General features: G+C 40.7%; 1 protein-coding gene across 3 annotated transcripts in view; it reads right to left on the bottom strand.

Moving 5' to 3' along the window:
- Window positions 1–374: 374 nt before the first annotated feature.
- The window catches only part of thumpd2 (THUMP domain containing 2), a 46,392-nt gene continuing 23,416 nt past the window's right edge, over window positions 375–23,350 (bottom strand). For 2 of the 3 annotated variants that reach the window (XM_072551689.1, XM_072551697.1), the window contains 6 exons: window positions 15,164–15,216; window positions 14,878–14,965; window positions 11,147–11,218; window positions 9,513–9,627; window positions 6,787–6,907; window positions 375–3,197 (listed from right to left, as the gene is read on the bottom strand). In XM_072551689.1, coding sequence (XP_072407790.1) covers window positions 2,879–3,197; window positions 6,787–6,907; window positions 9,513–9,627; window positions 11,147–11,218; window positions 14,878–14,965; window positions 15,164–15,216 — 768 coding nt within the window. In that variant the 3' untranslated portion in view covers window positions 375–2,878. The remainder of the gene's footprint in view (window positions 3,198–6,786; window positions 6,908–9,512; window positions 9,628–11,146; window positions 11,219–14,877; window positions 14,966–15,163; window positions 15,217–23,350) is intronic. The other variant, XM_072551706.1, reaches the window with a different exon arrangement.

Here is a 23,350-nt window from a genome sequence, read left to right as displayed (position 1 = left end):
ATTCCCCCCCACCCCCCCCTTGAAAAAACTTGTTTAAAGCATTTTATTTTTCAATGATTCACTTCTGCCTGAATTAAGTGACTGGGTCACGGATGGTACAGAAGATAAGTGTCTGGTGACCTCTAGTGGATTATTCAGCAAAATGCATGGGAATTAGACACATGGATAACAGCATTCTGGATTAGTAGTGCTGGAAGAGCACAGCAGTTCAGGCAGCATCCAAGTAGCTTCGAAATCGACGTTTCGGGCAAAATTCAAAAAGGCAGCTCCAGCTTCTCAAGGGCAACCAGGATGGACAGCAAATGCTTGTCCAACTAGAGATGTGCACACCCCATGAATGAATTAAAATAAAAAAGCACATTTGGAAACCACTGTACAAAGAAATGAGCTTTTCATATTAAAATGCAGTAATAAGTTCTTGTCAAAACATGTTACAATCGTATATCATTCACAAAATATCACTTCTCATTTTTTTCTACAAATAATGAAATTGGAAAGGTAAATCATGTTTCGTTTAACCTTTCATACCTAGCTGACACTTTTAGGGAGACTTATATTCACATTATATCTAAATTGCTACACACGATGAAACGTCATAGTTACACATGGAGATAAATCATGTAGACCTAATATTGCACAATGATAGAGGTGTCACCATGGATGAGCCAACGCAGTCAGACAAAAGACAGTCAAGTTGAAAAAAGTCTTAGACAGTTTGAAGACACAGTATTTCTTTCAACCAGTGTTCTGTAGACAAGCCAAATCTCAGGCATACAGCATTTCCCTTCAATGCCGTGCACACAAATTCAACAACACAGTCACTTCAATAATTGAAAAGAACATCTGATGAAAATCAAACATCTCCTGAAGGAAAGATGTGTGGCTTCCTCAATATGCCGATACCAAAAACATTGAAAGAGTGCATTTACTAATTTGTAGGCTGTTTCAACTCTGCTACTAACACAAAAGACTGATACAATACAGTATGGTCACATCATTAATAATACTAGAAAATACAAATTTGACTTTTCCTCGAATGATAAAGCGGCAGTTTATTGTGCACTCGGATAAACAGATGTTACTGGTAATTAATTGTTGGAGGCTCCTTAGATGCTTGTGTGCCAGTCATAATACAGTTTGTTTACAAATGAGAGATCAAACAACAAATTATTTTGTAAAATCTGTGTCTTCACTCATTAAAAAAAACATTCAAAAATAAACCATGTTAAGCTGTACACATTTGCTTTGCTGAACATACAAATGATATAAAAGGTACACCACAAGTAAAAATGATAAAAGCATTGTACATGTTGGCTCAACACATTTTCACATCACTGAAATGTAATCCAAAGCATTTGATAACATTTTTACTTTTCAGTTTTCTTAGATAATTCTTTCAGGTTATTACCATTTCTTGATGTTACTGAAACTCCAGAACAGCTTCCACTAATATTCTCCAGCATATTTTCCCCCTTAGATTGCTAGCAGATCATGACAATTTCAGACTCCCTAAGTTATATATTTTTACACACTATAATACAATTAGTATTCGCTATATAAACTTTCATCAAATTACATTAAAACTTTGATCTCTTCATTAAACTGTCTCTTATCCCATTCTATTTTAATGCTCCTATATAAGCTGTGTTATCCCATAACATTTTATACTTTACAAGAAAATTGAACTAAAACACTGCTGGTTTTCAGCCGCTCTCATTGCTTACTTTGGAGAAGAGCACAATCCAAAAGGAAAAGTGTCTATGAGATATTAAAGGGTATTGACCAAATAAACATAGAGCAAATGTTTATCTTTGCACAACTATCTAGAATGAGAGGTCATGGTTTTAGGCTAAGTAGGGCAGATAAAACAGAGATGAGGACGAATTACTTGTTTCAAAGGATTGTGAATCTGTGGAATTCATGACTCCAGAGTGCAGTGGATGCCGAGACGCTGAATAAATTTAAGGAGATAGATAGATTTTTAATTCAGTAATGGGCTGAAGGGTTACAGAAAGTAAGCAAGGAAGTGGAGTTGGGGCTGAGATGAGATCAGCCATGATTGTATTAAACGCAGAGCAGGCTCAAGGAGCTGAATTGTCTACTGTTAAGTATGTATTTAGCCCAAAGTCATAAATTGGTGGTTCCCTATCATGGCTGATAAACAGAAGCTTAGATCTTTATCTGCTGCAACCTGTGGGCTTACGCCGGGGTATTGCGATGCTCACGTTTTCTGACTTTTCTTATGCCTTCCACCATTTTAAATTGTGCGCTTTGGACATTTGTGTGAAACTCTTTACCTCAGCAGATTAGGGCCTCAATGAGATCCAAAATATTCATCAAATGGCAATATTCATCAAATCCCAACAGCAGTTTAAGTTGATTTCACGAAGCCGATGCCTAATCAAAGAAATATCCATAAAACATAGATGAGAAGCTAAGTGATTTCTCTTCTGAAGTTTCAATAACAGCGAGGAGGAACAGCAGGTAGTTCTTAATGAAACATAGGGCCCACCCTACTCACCCTCTCTTCCTTATCAGTGATCATCTACCCACCCTTTCCTAATCCATTTAGCCAAATGACTAGGAACTGTTTGCACTAATACTTGGCTGCATCCTTTCCTGCAGCTTCGATCATTAATGCTACAGTGGAGCATGGGTGTATTTAAACAAACCCTGAGGGGTCAATTGATCCGGGTTTGATATCAGAGAGCTTGCCCAACAGCCCAACTCATTTATCCAGAGTGAAAATTAGGATAAAATCTCTATGACTGAATCAATAACTTAATGACTTTCTTTTGTTAAAAATGTGTTCTCACTTTGAATCTTGCACAGTCCATGTCAGATTGAATACAATCTCAGTCACCAGCAATGCATTCACTCATGATATTTGAATTTTCTTGTATTTGTGTATAGAAGCTTCTGTCACACCAAGACTCACTTGGAAGATACCTTTTGGTACCAGAAAGGCAAAAATCTGTGTTTCCGCATCAGACTGCCCTTTTTCAACTGACACATGCTGCACGCCGATATTTTCTTCTGGATCTGAACCCAATTCCTTTGGTGATGTGTCTGTGTTTTGCTGGGCAGTAAGATTCCCTTTGTTATTCGGGGGGCTCTGTAGTTTCTGCCATTGCTGCATCTGTAGTGAGAGTTCTTGGCTAAGTAGTAGTACAAGTGTCCCACCAATGCTAAGCACCCTATTTTAAAACAAGTAGATCACAGGTATTAAGTGCAGAGTGAACTCTCTATACTGAATTTGAGCAAAACCTTTAAAGAGAGATTTAGAAATAAAAAAGAATCATGAACATTGGGTTTCAGTACGTTCATAACAGAACTCCAAAAGTAATCAGATTATGGCATGAATTTCACTTCCTGGCTGTCAACTGATTTTAAATGTGCAATTGGCTCAACCACTGCAATGCTCTGGAATTTCTATCCTCTATGACAGAGAGGCTGCTAAACGTGTGTCTGCCACATCCAAACCCTTAGCATGATAGTTGCAATATGGGGAATAGCTACAAGGTGCATTGCACAAACTCATCAAGCTTACTCACAGTCATTCTGTCCCTTATGGCCTCCACAACCAAGAACAACAAAAGCAACAATGTCAAGGGGAAACCATCTGGTTCCCCACTAAAGTCACACAGTATCACCTCTTGAATCTAACTAGCACCATCGTAGGAACATCAGCACAAGGGCTGTCTGAGTTTAAGGAGATGGTCCTCCTGAAAAGTCTCAGGCCGACTGTACTGTGGTGTAGACAGCAGGGAAGTAATGTGGTAGTAAACTTGTACTCATGCTTGAGCAGTATAAATAATCAAATTAAACAGACTAATTGCTAGTAGATTTTTCATGCCACGTGGGGTTTTAATTTCATCATCATCAGCACAGTGTGAAACTGTAATTCTAAATGAGCTGTTTAAACCAGAATTACCATATATACTCGCATATAGGTCGATCGCATGTTTAAGTAATCATTTTATTTTCAGCCAAAAATATTGTATTTTTCATATATCTCACTTATAACTTGACCCTAGTATGTCACATTATAACCTCTTACAAACGAAACTGCATGTTCCCATCAACTTATTTTGCTGAAATTTCATAGATTTTTCAAAAAAATATCTGCTTAATGAAGAAAATAATTCAATTAGATACTCTACAGTGTGGAAACAGGCCCTTCAGCTCAACAAGTCCATACCAACCCTCCGAAGAGTAACCCACCTAGACCCATTTCCCTTTTACTCATGTACCTAACACAAGGGGGAATTTAGCATGGTTAATTCACCTGACCTGCACATCTTTGGACTGTGGGAGGAAACCGGAGCACCCGGAGGAAAGCCACGCAGATACAGGGAGAAATGTGTAAACTCCACACAGATAGTTGCCCAAGGCTGGAATTGAACCTGGGACGCTGGTGCAGTGAGGCAGCAGTGCTAACCACTGAGCCACCATTCTGCCCACTTTCGCATTCATTCATTCATACCAGGGACTTTACTCATCACTCTTTGACTATACTGCATCTCTGTTTGTTCATTCATAACTCTACTTAGCTCACTTGTTTTACTACAGCACATTTTGATTCATTCATTCACTCATTCATTCAGATCAGTACTATGTCTATCGGTACTTATTGCACTTTGTTCACTGTACATCCAAAAGTTAATATTGTTAAAAAGTTAATCATTTTAATTGTGCCATTACATCTGAATAAAAGTGAGACATACCGGTACATCTTTAATTCTTTGACATTTCAGTATACCGTTTTGTTCAGTTCCAAATCCATACGAGGAATAACATTAAATCCACTCATGTAGAGGATTTTATGGGATACATTGTTCCTCTTTTATAATACAAAATTGGATTTTAAAAGAGGAACAATCAGTGTTGGTGCAATTATGCTAAGTTAATTTACAATTAGTACTCTCTTTAGAATAATAGTGTGGGTGTGCAGTTTAAGTTTCATTTCTTCAATTCAAGCACAGGTTGTTGGTGAGCTGCTATGTAACCGGGCCTTGCCCCCACTCCCCATGGCTACCACCCCCCCCCCCTTCTTCTCTCCTCCCTAAATTCAGTGCTATGCTACAAACCGCCAGCACCTTCCATCGGCACGGTCCCGCGCAGGTGCATGGCGGGGAAGCAGTGCCAGTCACCTGTGTCCAATGACATCACTGCCTGCCAAGCAGAACACTTGCCTGTTTGATGGGCAGGCTGCAATCCAATCAGAACTGCAGTCTGTGGACAAGGAACCCGCCCACCCGACTGTCACAGAGAGATTGGAACTCCATGTACTGTATCAAAGAATGCAGCAAATTGAGGAAAGTTTGTGTTTCTGACTCAGACCTGGCAGGAAGATGGACAGCAGAAGATTAGGTTTCAGTAACTATTTAGGATTCTTCTTTACCCGGGATTAGTTGTGCGATCAAATCAGCTTCTGCTAATAATACAGTATTTCGAACTATAGATGAATTTCAGCCGCTCGAAAACAATACCTTGTGTCCAAGTTGACTCCTAATTTCAGTTTTTAAAAAATCATCTTCAAAATTCAACCTATACACGAGTACATACAGTATTTCTTACTTTTGTATGTTCATGGAATCTGTGTGTTGGGAGTCAATTTATTGCCCATTCCTGATTGACCAAATCACTCAGTTGAATGGACAATCATGTCAGAGGGCAGCTAAGAGTCAAGCATATTACTGTGGGTCTGGACTTACATGTAGGAGAAAGTGAGGACTGCAGATGCTGGAGATCAGAGCTGAAAAATGTGTTGTTGGAAAAGCGCAGCAGGTCAGGCAGCATCTAAGGAGCAGGAGAATCGACGTTTCGGGCATAAGCCCTTCTTCAGGAATGAGGAGGGTGTGCCAAGTAGGCTAAGATAAAAGGTAGGGAGGAGGGACTTAGGGAAAAGGCCAACCAGGTGAGCATGGATCCCACAAGAACATGTGTGAACCAAATGGGTTGTAACCATTGATCATAGTTGTCATGGTCAACATAACTGAGACTGGCTTCCAGTTCCAGATTTTATAGTTCAATTTAAAGTCCATTAACAACAGTGTTAGGATTTGAACTTGCTTCCTTAGAGCATTAGGGACACTGAGTGCTGGAGTGGCGTGGGAAGGGCACACAGAGTGCTGGATTGGGGTGGGGATGGGACACACCGAGTGTGGGGGGACAACACAGAGTGCCAGAGTGGAGTGGTGGAAGACTGAGTGCCGCAGGAAGGGATCAAGTACTGGAGTGGCGCAGGACGTACCGAGTTCCGGAGCAGCGCAGCTTACCATTGTGCAGCTGAATCGTGACGTGGAATGGAGTGGACTGGAGGCTTGGAAAGGAACTACTACTTTGCCTTTTATTGCTCTTTTGTATCCAGGATTTGTACCTGGGTACTTGTACCTAAGTTGGCATCATTAAAGGCAGCCATTGTAAAAGCTTTTCACCGTACTCCTGCTCTGCTGTACTGGAGTACATGTGACAATAAAGGATATTCTATCCAAGTCCACCACTTAGTGTGGTTATGGACCATGTTTAACATGGACACTTAAATTAGTCATTGGCAGTAATATGCCATCTCAGTTCCTACTACCATCTGTCATGGGTTTGTTTCCTGATTTTGGCCTTGGTGGGAGGATTTCAGCCTCCAATAAAATTTAGCTTTATGTAATTTAAAAGAAGTATTTTGGCATTCCAGTAAATAGTTTTCTTCCCCTCCTGAACCTCAATTGCAATTTTATCTGAAATCTAAAAACAAAATCTAAAGTTAAAAACAGAAGAGCCATATCCTACCTCACCATCTCTTTGAGGATGTATGGCATTATTGTCTTCATATCCTGTGAAATCTTAAATTTTTTTCCAAATGGAATGTCACAGATGACTACATTCATGCTTTCTGTAAGTAGAGGCAATTCTGCAATATGTAAACCAAAGTTATAAATTTTAAAGTGAAGTAATATTCAACTTTGTCACAAACACTTACTTATAATCAGTGCAAATCCAAGTTAAATTGACTTGTTGCTGAAGTACAGTGAAATGAATCAATGTTAGTACCAATTAGTTTTAGTATTAATACAGTTTGAAGAGAGTATCAACATTGATACTCCTTTTAAGAAAGAATCAAATAGATAAAGCATATGGAATATTCTCTCTTCATTTTTGAATGCATTTCATTTGAAAATGAGGACACAATTAAACATTAAAATGTATTTCTGAGGGAGACAAATTATCTCAAGATGCACTCCTAACCCAAGGATTATTATATGCATTGCTTAAACTTTCTTGCCTAAAGGAAGTCAAAAAATGACTTATTCTACCTATCCCACCAGACGTAGGGCACTTGTTAAAGGTATGCCCAAAGGTAGGGCTCTAGCTTATTCATTAAAATTACTATTATGGATTTATCATAGCACTATGAGGATTAACTCTACAAATTTGTGCTGGAAAACCACAAACTCCATAGGAAATCCATGCTCAAAAGTCATGGGAATACACAGGAACCTTGATTACTTGAACACTATTTCATTCTAGTGCTAATTAACCAAATTGATTAGTGGTTAATTGATTCGATGCCTCTCCTCTGGGGCTTGGAGTTTTCTGAAGTTTCCTTTTTCTTTTCTCTGCCTGCCTTGCTGCCTCTCTCTGTCTCAGGGTTTGTTTCTGATCAGACACACCCTTGTATAAGGGACGTGCAGCATTGCTGAAGCCTACCCTCCCACCATCAGTTCAATACGATTGACACAGTGAGCACTTGCTAAGTCCACTCTCTGTTCAGGAGACTAGACAGCAGCACACCATGCGCGAGCCCCCGCACCCCCCCCCCCCCCACCCCAGCCACTGCCCACCATCCATCCCCACACCCCTTATCCACCCCTCCAACACTGCTCCACATCCACCCCCAACCTTGCCCCGACCAGCCCCACCCCTGCCTCCTGTCCAACACTGCCCTCCTCCTGTCCAACCCCACCCCCATTCACCCCTGCCCTCACCCCAAGAGAAGGGTGGCTTCGGGTACACCCCTGTGTAGAACTCCAGGGAAAGTGTGGGGAGAGAGTGAGAGAGGAGGGCGGTCAGTCATTTGGAGATGGTGCCTGGGCTCCCATCGATGTCCAGGGCTGTTCTTGGCAGCATTTCACTAAGTAGAGTTCATTTTTAATCACTGTAAACAAAACACGCGATCAATGTTGAAAAACCTCATTGATGCAATCAGGACCTTGATATCAATTTGGATAACTGATATTTGGATAATCGAGGTTCCTCAGCAGATGGCCTCACCTAATTTCTGCAATACTGCCAGTTCTTCTATAACGTGATCATTAAGTTCCTGTGCAACCCTGTGCCATTGTTATGACATGGGTCAACCCCCCTGCTTAATTTAAACCAGCTACACTGAAAAGATTTATTTCATGCAGCAATCTGTGAAAATTCAAGGCGCCAAGAACTATTTAACTTTATTTCTTAAAGTATAACAGAGAATAATTAACCAACGACTATTTACAACTCCTTTCTCTACCCTATCTTTTCCTTTCCTTTCTATAATACTAGTCTGATAAAACCCCAAGTAAGATTTACCAAAAATTCAAATCTCAAAACCAGGCAGCTGTCGAATCTTTCCTTTATATATTTTCTCCTTGTTAGGGATTGCTATTTCACAGGTCCTTGATAGATACAGGTACCTTTAAGAAAGTTGTGTTTTGGGCAATGTGTACATGCTGGTGGCTTGGCAGTTCTCCTCTCAACTGTTCAGGTTTTCCTGGTCTTATACCCCAAAGCATCAGATTGTGTCATTGGCTTTTATTATGGTCAACATACTAAATTCAAACTTGATTGGAGTTCGGTTTTTTTGGGGGTATATTTTAAACTGATTGGTCGAATTCAATTTTGTTTTTGTATCTAGGCAACTGACTACTTTAGCTGCTGGACCAAATGTTACAATATAACTTCTCCTGCACTCTGTGTGCCTCTCTAAGTCCTTCACTCCCTTAAAGGTACAGTACACTTCTACACTTTCACAACACTGTATAAAAATCGCACAATAAAAATAACACTTATAAATGTTGGCAATGTAATCACGTTAAGACACACGTTTTAAAAGTTCACATTTTAGAGACAGTGTTCCCTATTCATCAATCTTGTTACAGCCATTTTCTGTTAACAAAAGATACGTAATATCAGAACTGACTGTATGACTAAACTTTGAATAGCAATTTGAAGAAACTGAGAGATACCTTCAGAAATGCAATTTAAATCTAAATAAATTACATCCAAATTAAATCTAAATATAAATCTGTTAGATTGCACTTTGTAAAAGGATGGTAAGTAGGATCTGTAGTTTTACACAGAGAGATTAAAAGATGCAGCTTGACTAGCCATCATGCTGCATGTTTCCTCAAGTAACCAGCCACACTCTGAAGTTAACACAAAATAAAAAGACACCAAACATTCCAGAATTGGATTAGAAATTTCTGTTAGTATTGCAAAATGCATGTTTGCCCCCAAAGTTAGGAGGTGCCTATTACCTGTGACAGAAGCTCTCATTAGGTCAATGTTGCTGGTCAGTTTTGCAAAGCACACATTAGCAGATGCCATCTGCAACTGTGAGGCAGTATTATCTACTCCATGGTAATATGCATTCTAGAGAAACCAAAAAGAAAGTCAAGGTAACTGCATCAAGAGGAGAATGTTCATAGGTAAGGAGGAAAGATCTTCATTGCGAGTTCTTAAAAAGGTGAAATCTTGTCTCCTTCCTTTCCTTTTTAGGTTTGAAGTCAAGCATTATTGCTGTCGATGTCTGCAAACAATATCTTGTCATGTCTCTTTCAACATGATTCAGCCAATTACATCAGAATATTTATCTGCCCAGAAGTTGTCACTCAGATGATAAAAACTCATGATAGGCACCTCATTATAATCATCATCAAAATTCAGAACATGCACTGTGCTTAAAAAATGTCAGCTGTAATATAAATGCAGACTGCAGTATCCTATAAGACTCAGAATTTTGTTGAAATACAATCAGGAATTGCAGGATCTGCAAGACAGCTCTTATAAAAAGGTTTTTGACGTGAAACAATTTCTCACTTTCAGATGTTGCCAAGTCTGAAAATTTCCAGTATTTCCCATTTTAATTTTAGATTTCAAGCAGCCACAATACTTGCCTGAATAATTTGATGATAAACTACACACAATCATAGCAAGAGGCAGATGATTTGTCTGCACTCCAATGTTCAGTAAAATATCAGAACCCCTGGATATACAAACTTTGTGATAGTGCCACAAACTTTTGATATTATTTCATACCACAAGAATAAATGAAAAAAGTCATGATCAGAATTACTTCAAGAGATAATTCTGTGATAAATGTATAAAAAGTTATAATTTCCTCTATTACCTTCAATGAAACTGATTTTCATCAAACCTTTTAGTATTTTCTGCACTGTACCTACAATGCTTCATCCATGATTAACAATGTTTAATTACTGTGAAGTATAAAAAGACACCCAAGTAGTACAAGGTTTAAAAACTAATCTGGGTGTAGTTTTATGGTAACATATTATTTCAAGTTCTTGAAATAGTATTAAGACACTTAAGGGTAAATAATTGCACGACCTTCCCTCTGGTGGGGGTTGTCAGAATTAGGTACACAATTTAAGGGGGCTGCCAGTCTGTGGAATTCTCTTAGGTAAAAACAATGACTGCAGATGCTGAAAACCAAATACTGGATTAGTGGTGCTGGAAGAGCACAGCAGTTCAGGCAGCATCCAACGAGCAGCGAAAGGGCTTTTGCCCGAAACGTCGATTTCACTGCTCGTTGGATGCTGCCTGAACTGCTGTGCTTTTCCAGCACCACTAATCCAGTATGTGGAATTCTCTTGCCCGGAAAGCAGTTGAGACTGGATCCTTGAAACTATCCAGGGCAGAGTTTGATAGATTTCTGATAGACAAGCGAGGCAACAGTGCTGGGAACAACACAAGAAAATTGAGACCACAACTGGATCTTACTCAATGGCCTACTCCTGCTCCCAACTTCAAATTTTTATGCAAGACTTCATTTCTAATATTCTTAGAGAACAAAGGTTTAAATGCTTAGTCTACACTGACTACACCAAACATTTATAAACTATTCGTAAGTTCACACTGAGACATTACTTACAGGCCATTCTTTGGCAGCTTCCAGCAAAATGGTTCCCAATCCACACATCGGATCAAGTACTAGTGAACCAGCCTAGAAATAATGAGAAAATATTTGTGTTTATACTCTGCATGATGTAGTTTGGAAATCTTACATTGCCATGCACTGTGCCCTGTAAAATCCAAATCTGTGATCCAGCAATTATACATGAGGTGCAGTTGGCTCGAATGTTTTACCACTTTGATGAAAGTAGCTCTGTGAATGCAGAGAAGAATTGCAAACAAAGCATCATTCATTATGTGCTAGACAGCCTCTTCCTTTAAAATATAAAATGAATTTCAAACACATGAATGACTCAAAGGCCAGAAGAAATATCGTTATGTTGGTGCTTCCATTGGAACCAGGAATTATATACCTGGTAGACACATAGTAAATCTGAACAGGAACATTTTACTTATGATGTTCACACCTCCATAGCTGGTTCTAGAGTTGACTCAAGCTCATTAACCCCACCCTCACCTCGTTCCACCTATCGTATTCCCAGCACCCCTCCCCCAAATTTCCTTCCCCCTACTTTTATCTCAGCACACTTGGCACACCAGCCTTATTCCTGAAGAAGGGTTTATGAACATAGAACATAGAAAAATACAGCGCAGCACAGGCCCTTTGGCCCTCGATGTTGCGCCGACCGAAGCCTACCTAACCTACACTAGCCCAATAACATCCATATGCTTGTCCAATGCCCGCTTAAATGACCATAAAGAGGGAGAGTCCACCACTGCAACTGGCAGGGCATTCCATGAACTCTCAACCCGCTGAGTAAAAAATCTACCCCTAACATCTGTCCTATACCTACCACCCCTTAATTTAAAGCTGTGTCCCCTAGTAACAGCTGACACCATACGTGGAAAAAGGTTCTCACTGTCAACCCTATCTAAATCCCTAGAAACGTCGATTCTCCTGCTCCTTGGATGCTGCCTGGCCTGCTGTGTTTTTCCAGTAACACATTTTTCAACACTAGTCTCCATCATCTGCAGTCCTCACTTTCTTCCAGGTCACATGACCAATTCTCTCACAGGGACAGCACCCAGCCTACATAGATCAACACCCTTCCTACTTTATTTTAAAAACTCCAGTTAATTAACATGTATACAATTATCAAAATTATACATGCATTATAGCCAACATATGTACACAGTCAGGAATATCTACAAAAGCATGGCAAACATGGGAGAACAACTACTCCCCCCTTTTACAAGATGTTCCATCCATAGACTACATCAACATGATCAGTCTCTCGGGGAACACTGATTCTTCGAAGACTGTCTCCTCATCTCAGGAATGTTGTCTAGAGTAGTCTCCCAGGCTTACGGAAGCTCCTGGTATTCCGCAGATATGCCCCCTCTGATTGGCTGTCATTGCCCTGTGACACTGCTTTCGACTCCTACATGGTATGAACAACCCGGGTTGGAGACACACCGCTAGGTCGACACCCCTGGTCCCACCTGGACCAGTTTGGTTTTCTGAGGGATGTCCTCCTGTTGATGAGGTCCAGTGGCCAGCTGCTCTATGTATCTCCACCAGAGCAGTACATTCTTAGCCTGTACCGTATACAATGCCAGTCCTGTATGAGCAAACATCACTGGTGGGATCCATTTCTCCCCAGACGTAAAATTTTGGGCCAACACGACCTCTCCTCTTCGGAATACCCTCGACCTCATGAGGCAGCTGCTTTTGTGTACAGGTCACAAAGTCAAAAGGTGCTGTGAAGAGGAATCTTAGGGAGTTACTACACAGTGTATCTTAGACACAATGTTACTACAATGCACTGGTGATGGCACAGTGAATGTTTAAGTTGGTGGATCACATCAGGCAAGTGAGAAGTATTCAACCACATTCCTGAACTATCCCTTTTAGACGATGGACAGGATTTGTAGAACCAGGTGATGTTATTCATTGTGGAATTCCCAGCCTCTGACATGCAGGTGTAGCCAAAATAGTGATATGGCTGGCCCAGTAAAGTTCTATTCAATGGCAACCATGTGAATGTTGATGGAAGGGGATTCAGTGACAATAATACCACAGGGAGTTGGTTGGACATTCGCTCATTGACGGTGGTTACTGTCTATCATTTTGTGGTAACAATACAACTTGTTACTTATCAACCCATGAGCAAAAGTTGTTCAAGTATTCAAACATATGGGCATGTACTGATTCAGTATCTGAGGAGTCATAAATGATACTGAATACAGTGTAATCATCAGTGAATACCTATTTCTGACTTTATGATTGAAGGTATGATAAAGCAGCTGAAGATAGCTGGGCAGATAACATTATTCTGAGGAACTCCAGCACTGAGTCCTGAAACAGAATTGATTGCCCTCCAACAAACATAATCATCCTTTGAGTTAGATCTGGCTCCAAATAGCAGTTTTCCCTGACTCTCAAGTTTTGCTTGGGCTCCTTGTTTCCACACTTGATCAAAAATAACCAAGGCAGTATTTGAAGAAAAAGAAAAAAGGGGAGCAAGACTACTTGGAAAGATTCCCCCCCCCCCAACAACAAAAAAAATCAATCAGGAATGAATGATTTAGAAGCATTCTGTGCTTTATGAATCTAAACCACATTTCGCTCTGCCTGCTGCAACTGGATTCTCAGCTTCCTGACCCACAGACCACAATCAGTGAAGATAGACAACAGCACCTCCTCCATGATAATCCTCAACACTAGTATCCCACAAAGATGCATTCTCAGGCCCCTACTGTACTCCCTGGATTCTGTAGCCAAATTTCATACAAAAAACTAAGTGCGAGTTTGCTGACCTAATCACCATGGTAGTCTGATATCAAACAAGATGAATCAAAATATACGAAGGAGATGACTTGCTTGGTGTCATGGTGCAATGATAAATACCTCTCTCTCTCAATGTTGGCAAAACAAAAGAACTGATCATTGACTTCAGGAAGGAAGGAGGAGGACACACCCCAATCTACATAAACGGAGTTGAGGTAGAGAGGATCAAATGCGTCAAGTTCCTAGGAATGACGATAACCAACATACTGTCCTGGACCTCCCATGCAGATGCGATTGTCAAGGCACAGCAATGCCTTTTCTTCCTCAGGAGGCTCAGGGAATTTGGCATGTCCATAAGGACCCTCACCAACTTTTACAAATGCCCCATGGAAAGCAGTCTATCCATGTGCATAACAGCCTGGTATGGCAACTACTCTGCCCAGGACTATAAGAAACTACAGAAAGTTGTGTGCACAGTCCAGACCATCACGGAAGCCAAACTTCCATCAATGGACTCCATTTACACTTCTATTGCCGTGGAAAGGCCGCCAACATCATCAAAGACCCCTCCCTGCCCGGTTATACTCTCTTCCAACTTCTTCCGACAGGCAGAAGGTACGGAAGCTTGAACACACTCACCAACAGGTTCAAGAACTGCTTCTTCCCCGCGGTTCTTAGACTGCTAACTGGACCTCTCTAATCCCAAATAATGTTAATCATGTTTTGTGCACCTCTGTGCAGTTGTAACCTTGTATGCCTCACTCTGACTAAGCACCCCATAATCTGCATGTCCTTGTTTGCCATATGCCTGAACTGCTCACAAAACAAAACTTTTCACCATACTTAGGTACATATGACGACAATAAATCAAATCAAAATGGCTGTTTGCAATTTCATTGATCCTTTGTCTCCCACTCACTATATGAATGAAAATTCTGATTATCTTGTGTGTTACTTACCTTGATGTCAGCAAGATATGCCATAGCCCAAGCCACTGTAGATCTCAGTCCTGCACTTTTAATATAATCCCTGCTGGCTAAAGGAAGCCTAGAAAAATACAAGAAACTTAAATGGGATTCTGTGTGCAATTCGCCTACAAAGATCAAACACTTTAAAAGTATTTACAAAAAAAGATACAATAAAAACACTACAGATTTGAACCAATAATAAGTGATCTCCAAGAGCAAGACCATGTTAAATTTTGAAGAATTTAACAATATTAATTATTCTGTAAGAAAAAATTACCTTACAATAGGAATCCCGACCACACAATGAATGTCACTTAAATGAACATAGACCTGCAAAGAAAGTTTTATCAAATTAAACTTGGCTACAGCGAGTCCTCTGTTTTAAGCTTCTCTTACTAATGTTGTCTCAACACTTATCCTTTGTGGTCTACTTTTTAAATTTGCATGGTTAATACTGAAAATCAAAAAGGCACAAAGACAACAAATGCCAAGGGGAAACACATCAAAGGGTTATATCAACTGTACTTGAAGAAAAGGTTTCCTCTTGTGATCTCAACTATTATATGGTGAGGTATTGCATTGATTTATAAATGGCTGTGATGGTTGACAACACATTCAAACATGATTAGGCAAAATTTGATCAAAGTCTAATTTTGTCTCAGACCAGCTCAATGAGAAAGGGCTCCCAGTACATTACTGAAAATTGATAACATACTTTTCCTGTCTACCTTGACGTACCATACTCAGCTTATTGCTCCAAGTTACACCCTTAATAGGTTTTAAACTTAAATGATAAAAATCCTTTAAGAAAAATGGCACATTTAATCAGTGAGTTAACCAGAATAACAATGCATTACCTTTGAAAGAAGAGCCAGTTTTTTTCATGAAGTTAACTTGAAGATAACATTACAGATTAAACAGAAATGAATAATTTGCTTTGCCCAACATTCCAGAAATATTCTGGTACAGCAAGTGTATGTAAATCCCATTGGTATGAATCTGTGGAAATTCCAGAAAAAACATTGGAAACCCATCTGCAGGTAAATGTTAGACTTGGGTAGCCACCTGCAAGACAGGAATAAGCTTTTTCTGCAAAGGGTGAATAATGGTGAGGAAGCAAATCATCGAGACAGCTAAACACAATATGCAAAGCTAAAAGCAGATTTGAAAATAAATGGGATATCCCTTGATTGAAAGACTACCAAAGAAAATTTTTAATAATGCATTTTGCTTTAAGACTGGAAGAGCTGCAGAAAATGCACTTCAGGGACAAGGTTTCTGAGAGATATGGAGAAAATTTCTGTGGACTTTGAGGAAATATTAGAGGATCATCTTGGGGCCACCCCTCAGATTCTAAGATGTACAAAGGAAGCCATTCAGCCAATCATGCTGACTTATTTTTAAAAATTATTTCAACTGAGAATGCGTAGTGCTACAATACAGCATTTGATCTGGCCCTTTTCCAAGTGAAACGTGCAAAGGAACCTAAATTTGACTTTAACATTGATGCCCATATGAATCGATGATTCACTTAAAGTTGTCACAGCTAAAGTTGTAATTTTCAGGAATAACTTTAAGTAAGCATTTACAGTGGTAGAGAAAATGCTCAATCTTGTTTATTATGAGCCATAAAATCTCAATTACTTTAAAGATATGAAAAAAAAAGGATGCAGTGCTCTGAATTCCATAATTACATGTTAAACATGTTGAGTTTCAGTAGTACCACCTTGTGAGTCAATGCCCAGTGTTCAGGTTAATAGTCAGAGGAATTAAAGACAGAGCTAGAGACCAAGGCTAACATTCTAACACAGATTCGAATAACAGCAATGGTGAACTTTGAACTAAATTAATAAATCTGGAATTAAAAGTGATTCTGATGCTGACCATGAAACTATGATTAATTGCCAATAATTAACGAATTCTGTGAAGCCATGACAAGCACAGTGGACAATGTGGACCCAGTCGATGTGGTGTATCTAGATTTCCAAAAAGCATTGCAGAAGGTGCCACACACAAGGCTGCTGATAACGTTGTACGGTGTAACGGGTAATGTATTAGCATGCGTAGAGGACTGGTTAATTAACAGGAAACAAAGAGAAGAGATAAATGAGTGCTTTTCTGGGTGGCAATCAGTGATGTGTGGTGTGCCACAGGGGTCAATGTTGGGACTGCAATTATTCACAATTTATATAGATGATGTGGAGTTGGGGACCATATGTATTCTGTCAAAGCTTGTGGATGACACTAAGGAGAGTGGTACAGCAAAGTGTGCAGAGGACTGGGAAACTTTGCATAGGGACATAGATAGTTTAAATGAGTGGACAAAGGTTTTGCAGATGGAGTACAATGTTAATAAATGTGAAGTCATCCATTTTGGTAGGAAAAACAGTAAAAGGGTATATTATTTGAATGGTAAAAAAGTTACAGCATGCTGCTATGCAGAGAGACCTGGGCATCCCTGTGCATGAATCACAGAAGGTTGGTCTGCAGATGCAACGGTAATTAAGAAGGCAAATGGAATTTTGTCCTTCATTGCTGAAAGGATTGAGTTTAAAGGTAGGGAGTTATGGTGCAGTTGTAAAAGGTACTGGTGAGGCCACATCTGGAGTACTCTGTAGTTTTGATCTCCTTACTTCAGGAAGGATTTACTGGCACTGGAAGGGTTGCAGAGGAGGCTCATTAGATTGATTCCAGAGTTGAGGGAGTTGGCTTATGAGGAGAGACTGAGTAGATTGGGATTATATTGATTGGAATTTAGAAGAATGAGGGGGGACTTCATAGAAACATATACAATTATGAAGGGAATAGCTAGGATAGAAGTACAGAGGATATCTTCACTGGTGGATGAAACTAGAAAAAGACAGGATAGCCTCAAATTAGGGGGAGCAGACTTAGGACTGAATTGAGAAGGATCTTCTTCACCCAGAGGGTTGTGAATCTGTGGAATTCCTTGCCCAGTGAAATAGTTGAAGCTTCCGCATTGAATATTTTTAAAGCTAAGATAGATAACATTTTGAACAGTAAAGGAATGAAGGGTTATGGAGAAAGAGAAGGCAAGTGGAGCTGAGGCCATGAAAAGATCAGCCATGATCTTATTGAATGGCGGATGGGCTCAAAGGGCCAGATCGTCTACTACTGCTCCTGATTCTCATGTTCTAATTAACAAAGACAAGTATTTCATGTGTTGTTGGAGTTCAATAATCTCAACCATACGACATTATACTGAGTAATTCCTGCAATGGTATGCTAGGCCCAGATACCTTCAGCAACTTCATCAAAGGCCTTTCCACCATTATAAAGGCCAGAGTTGGGGATATTACTGAAGTTTGGATCACATTCAGCACTATTCATGACTTTTCTCATAATTGAATCACATGGCATTCAAAAGCCAACATTCAGGTTTGGGCTATTAAATGGATTGAGAAAAGGACCTGTAACCAGAGGCCCAGGCTAATGTTTTGGGACAAAGGCTTGAATATCTCCTTGGCAGATGGAGAAATATAAATTCAAATCCAAAATAAAAAGCCAGACTAATAATTATGATGTAACCACTGTTGATTGTCATAAACAGCCATCTGGTTTACTAATAGCCTTTGGAGAAGGAAATCTGCCATCATACCTATTCTGGCCTACATGCGATTCTAAAGCCATGGCAACGTTGTTGACTCAATTTTGCTTGGAAAATAAATACAGGCGATGTCCACATCCTGTGAAATAATATATTAAAAGATTAAAAGTAATATTTGTACCACACAAGTGCCAATCAATGATCATCTCAAACAAGAGAATCTTCCAGTGACATCCATTGAAATTTTCCATTGCTGAATCTCCCACTATCTATACCCTGAGATTACCACTAACCACAATGGGAACTGGACCAGCCAAATAAATACTGGGACAAGAGCAGGTCAGAGACGAGGAATGCTGTAACTCAGTTACTCACTTGCTGACTCCCAAACATCTATACACCTTCTACAAGGCAAAAAGAAAATCAGGGGTGTAAGGAAATACTCACTTACCATGGCTCCAACACTCAAGATGCTTGACGCCATTCAGGATAAAGCAGCCTGCTTGACTGTCAACCCATCAACATTCAGTACCTTTCGTCACCCAGTGGCATCAGTATGCAACAACTCACCAAGTCTCCTTTCACAGAAGTTTCCAAGCTCACAATCTTTACCAGCCAGTAAACAAGGGCAACAAGTACAGGAGAATACCTATAAGGTCCCATCAAGCCACGCACTATCCTAATGTGGAAACATATATACCAGCCACTACAGCGGACAGCTCGAACTGACAACCGGAAGCGGCAGAGACAGGCCACTATAAATGCCGGAGGAAACAGCACAGAAGCGCTTCACAGGAGGCTCCCAAGCACTGAGGATGTCACCTAGACAGGGGACGAAACATTTGCAAGAAAAATTCCCAGCTCGGCGAACAGAACCACAACAACATATAACTATTCCTCCACTGTAGGAGAGTCAAATTCCTGGAACTGCCTCACACTGTGGATATATTTAAACCACCTGGTCTGCAGCAGTTTAAGAAAGAAGTTTACCACCACCTCCAGAGAAGGTATTTGCGGTGTCAGCAGGCTTAAGAGTGGACAAATCCCCAGTTCCAGATGAATTGCATCCCAGGCTGCTATGAGAGACAAGGGAGGAGATGGGAGAGACACTGTCCCAAATTTGTGTTTTCTCCACAGCCACGAGGAGGGGTCAGAGATCAATTAATCATGCTACCTGGGATGGAAAATTTAAGTTATGAGGAAAGGTTGCATAGACTTGGGCTGTTGTTCTCGGAGAAAGTGAGGACTGCAGACGCTGGAGATCGGAGTCGAGTGTGCGCTGCTGGAAAAGCACAGCAGGTCAGACAGCATCCAAGAAGCAGGAGAATTGACATTTTGGGTTGATTTGACTGAAGTATATAAGATTGTGAGGGGCAGAGAGTGTGTATAAGGAACAGCTGTTTTCCCTTTGCTGAAAGGTCATCTCTAGGAGGGACACAAGTTCAAGCTTCTTCAGCCAAAGAGTGGTGAATCTATGGAATTCACTGCCACAGAAAACTGTCGAGGCCAGGTCATTGAGTATAGTTAAGACAGAGATAGATAGGTTCTTGATTGTCAAGGGGATGAAGGGTTGTGGGGAGAAAGTGGGAGAATGGGGCTGAGAAACTTATCAGCCATGATTGAATGGCGGAGCAGACTCGATGGCTGAATGGCCTAGTTTCTGCTCCTATGTCTTATAGGTCTAAGGTGAGGGGCAAGAGATTTAGGAGGGATGTGATGCAAGGAATAGCTTTTTAACCCAGAGGGCAGCGACAGTGTGGAATGTACTGCTTGGCAGGGTGGTAGCAGCAAATTGTCTCACATTCTTTAAAAAGGTCCTGGATGAGCACTTGGCAGGTCATAACATTCAAGGCTATGGACTAGGTGCTGGTAGGATTTAGCTAAGGTCAGGTATTTCCCACATGTCAGTGCAGACACGATCTGCACTGCATGATCCTACAATTCAATGAAGATCAATTATGGATGGACAATAATTGATTGTCCTGCTAGTGATGCTCATATCCCATGAATTAATATTAAAAGTTTCAACTGAACCAGGGAGACCAAATGTAATTCAATACCATTTTGAAGACTAATATTGTCATTGTTTTGACACTTCTAGTCAGCCTTCTGTAGTGCCGTCTTTGGGTGGAGCTGAACTGCGAGATAGCAAACATTACACTGCAATGGATTAGGACTGGAGTGAAAAGATGGAAGGCTAGGCTTGGAAGCAGTGACACTTACCTAGCCAGCAACCTGTCCTACTCGGAGATTACCCTGCTAGGGTTAGGACAGTGGAAACTTTAGATAGCACTGCTCTTCATTCACCTTCAGCTCCCCTAGTCCATCATTAGATGTTAGGATTGGCCAATAACCAACAAGCTTCCTACTAGGGAGTGAGATAGAAAGAGTTGTGGATATTGTATTGTATGGCTGAGTGAATAAATAAGGTTTTATCCAATTTAAGACCCTTTCTTAATTTGCTAAATGGAGAAAAGTGAGGGGTAGGTCCCAATTTAGACTGGTTTTGGGGTCAGGGGTGGGGATAAATTTAGACTGGTTTTGGGGTCAGGCATGGTGATCAAATTAGACTGGTTTTGGGATCGGGGTGGTGACCAATTTAGACTGGTTTGGGGTCAATCAGACAGCAAACATACTGGAGAAAAAAAACAAGAGAACACATCCTGATGGAGGGGTGGAAAGAGAAGAAAACATTATTTGACTCAATATGGAACTGATATAAAATAGGAGAAAGTGAGTACTGCAGATGCTGGAGATCAGAGCTGAAAAATGTGTTGCTGGAAAAGCGCAGGTCAGGCAGCATTGAAGGAGCAGGAGAATCGACGTTTCGGGCATAAGCTCTTTTTCATGAAATAGCAAAGTGTAACAAACAGAAATACTGTTCTCCATTCTCTCTGGTTATAAAACTGTAAGCTTTGCAAAACAATCTGCTGATAGCGACAGATAGAGGAAAATCACTTTCCCATAAAATTGGAAATATCTAAGAATGATTAATGTTTCATGAGTAACCTTTCTGTCCTTTACACACACAGGCTGCGTTCTCAGCATTTTCTCTTGTTTCAGATTGTCAGTAAATTTTCAATCAAAATAGAATTAAGGAGAATCCAAAGGGTTTTTACAAATATATTAAGGGCAAAAGGGTAACTAGGGAGAGAATAGGGCCCCTCAAAGATCAGCAAGGCGGCCTGTGGGTGGAGCCACAGAAAATGGGGGAAATACTAAATGAATATTTTGCATCAGTATTTACTGTGGAAAACAATATGGAAGACATAGACTGTAGGAAAATAGATGGTGACATCTTGCAAAATGTTCAGATTACAGAGGAGGAAGTGCTGGATGTCTTGAAACGGTTAAAGGTGGATAAATCCCCAGGACCTGATCAGGTGTACCCGAGAACTCTGTGGGTAGCTACAGAAGTGATTGCTGGGCCTCTTGCTGAGATATTTGTATCATCGATAGTCACAGGTGAGGTGCCAGAAGACTGGAGGTTGGCAAACGTGGTGCCACTGTTTAAGAAGGGCGGTAAAGACAAGCCAGGGAACTATAGACTGGTGAGCCTGACCTCGGTGGTGGGCAAGTTGTTGGAGGGAATCCTGAGGGACAGGATGTACATGTATTTGGAAAGGCAAGGACTGATTCGGCATAGTCAACATGGCTTTGTGCGTGGGAAATCATGTCTCTCAAACTTGATTGAGTTTTTTGATGAAGTAACAAAGAAGATTGATGAGGGCAGAGCAGTAGATGTGATCTATATGGACTTCAGTAAGGCGTTTGACAAGGTTCCCCATGGGAGACTGATTAACAAGGTTAGATCTCACGGAATACAGGGAGAACTCGCCATTTAGATACAAAACTGGCTCAAAGGTAGAAGACAGAGGGTGGTGGTGGAGGGTTGTTTTTCAGACTGGAGGCCTGTGACCAGTAGAGTGCCACAAGGATCGGTGCTGGGTCCTCTACTTTTCATCATTTACATAAATGATTTGTATGCGAGCATAAGAGGTACAGTTAGTAAGTTTGCAGAGGACACCAAAATTGGAGGTGTAGTGGACAGTGAAGAGAGTTACCTCAGATTACAACAGGATCTGGACCAGATGGGCCAATGGGCTGAGAAGTGGCAGATGGAGTTTAATTCAGATAAATGCGAGGTGCTGCATTTTGGGAAAGCAAATCTTAGCAGGACTTATACACTTAATGGTAAGGTCCGAGCGAGTGTTGCTGAACAAAGAGACCTTGGAGTGCAGCTTCATAGGTCCTTGAAAGTGGAGTCACAGGTAGATAGGATAGTGAAGGTGGCATTTGGTATGCTTTCCTTTATTGGTCAGAGTACTGAATACAGGAGTTGGGAGGTCATGTTGCAGTTGTACAGGACATTGGTTAGATCACTGTTGGAATATTGCGTGCAGTTCTGGTCTCCTTCCTGTCGGAAAGATGTTGTGAAACTTGAAATGGTTCAGAAAAGATTTACAAGGATGTTGCCAGGGTTGACGGATCTGAGCTACAGGGAGAGGCTGAACAGGCTGGGGCTGTTTTCCCTGGAGTGTCGGAGGCTGAGGGTTGACCTTATAGAGGTTTACAAAATTATGAGGGGCATGGATAGGATAAATAGGCAAAGTCTTTTCCCTGGGGTCAGGGAGTCCAGAACTAGAGGGCATAGGTTTAGGGTGAGAGGGGAAAGATATAAAAGAGACCTAAGGGGCAACTTTTTCACACAGAGGGTGGTACGTGTATGGAATGAGCTGCCAGAGGATGTGGAGGAGGCTGGTACAATTGCAACATTTAAGAGGCATTTGGATGGGTATATGAATAGGAAAGGTTTGGAGGGATATGGGCCGCGTGCTGGCAGGTGGGACTAGATTGGGATGGGATATCTGGTTGGACCGAAGGGTCTGTTTCCAT

The sequence above is a fragment of the Chiloscyllium punctatum genome, chromosome 3 (genome assembly GCF_047496795.1).
Source record: "Chiloscyllium punctatum isolate Juve2018m chromosome 3, sChiPun1.3, whole genome shotgun sequence".
Classification (NCBI taxonomy): Eukaryota; Metazoa; Chordata; class Chondrichthyes; order Orectolobiformes; family Hemiscylliidae; genus Chiloscyllium; species Chiloscyllium punctatum.
The sequence above is the reverse complement of the archived record's forward strand: the minus strand, read 5'-3'. Positions and strand labels throughout refer to the sequence as shown.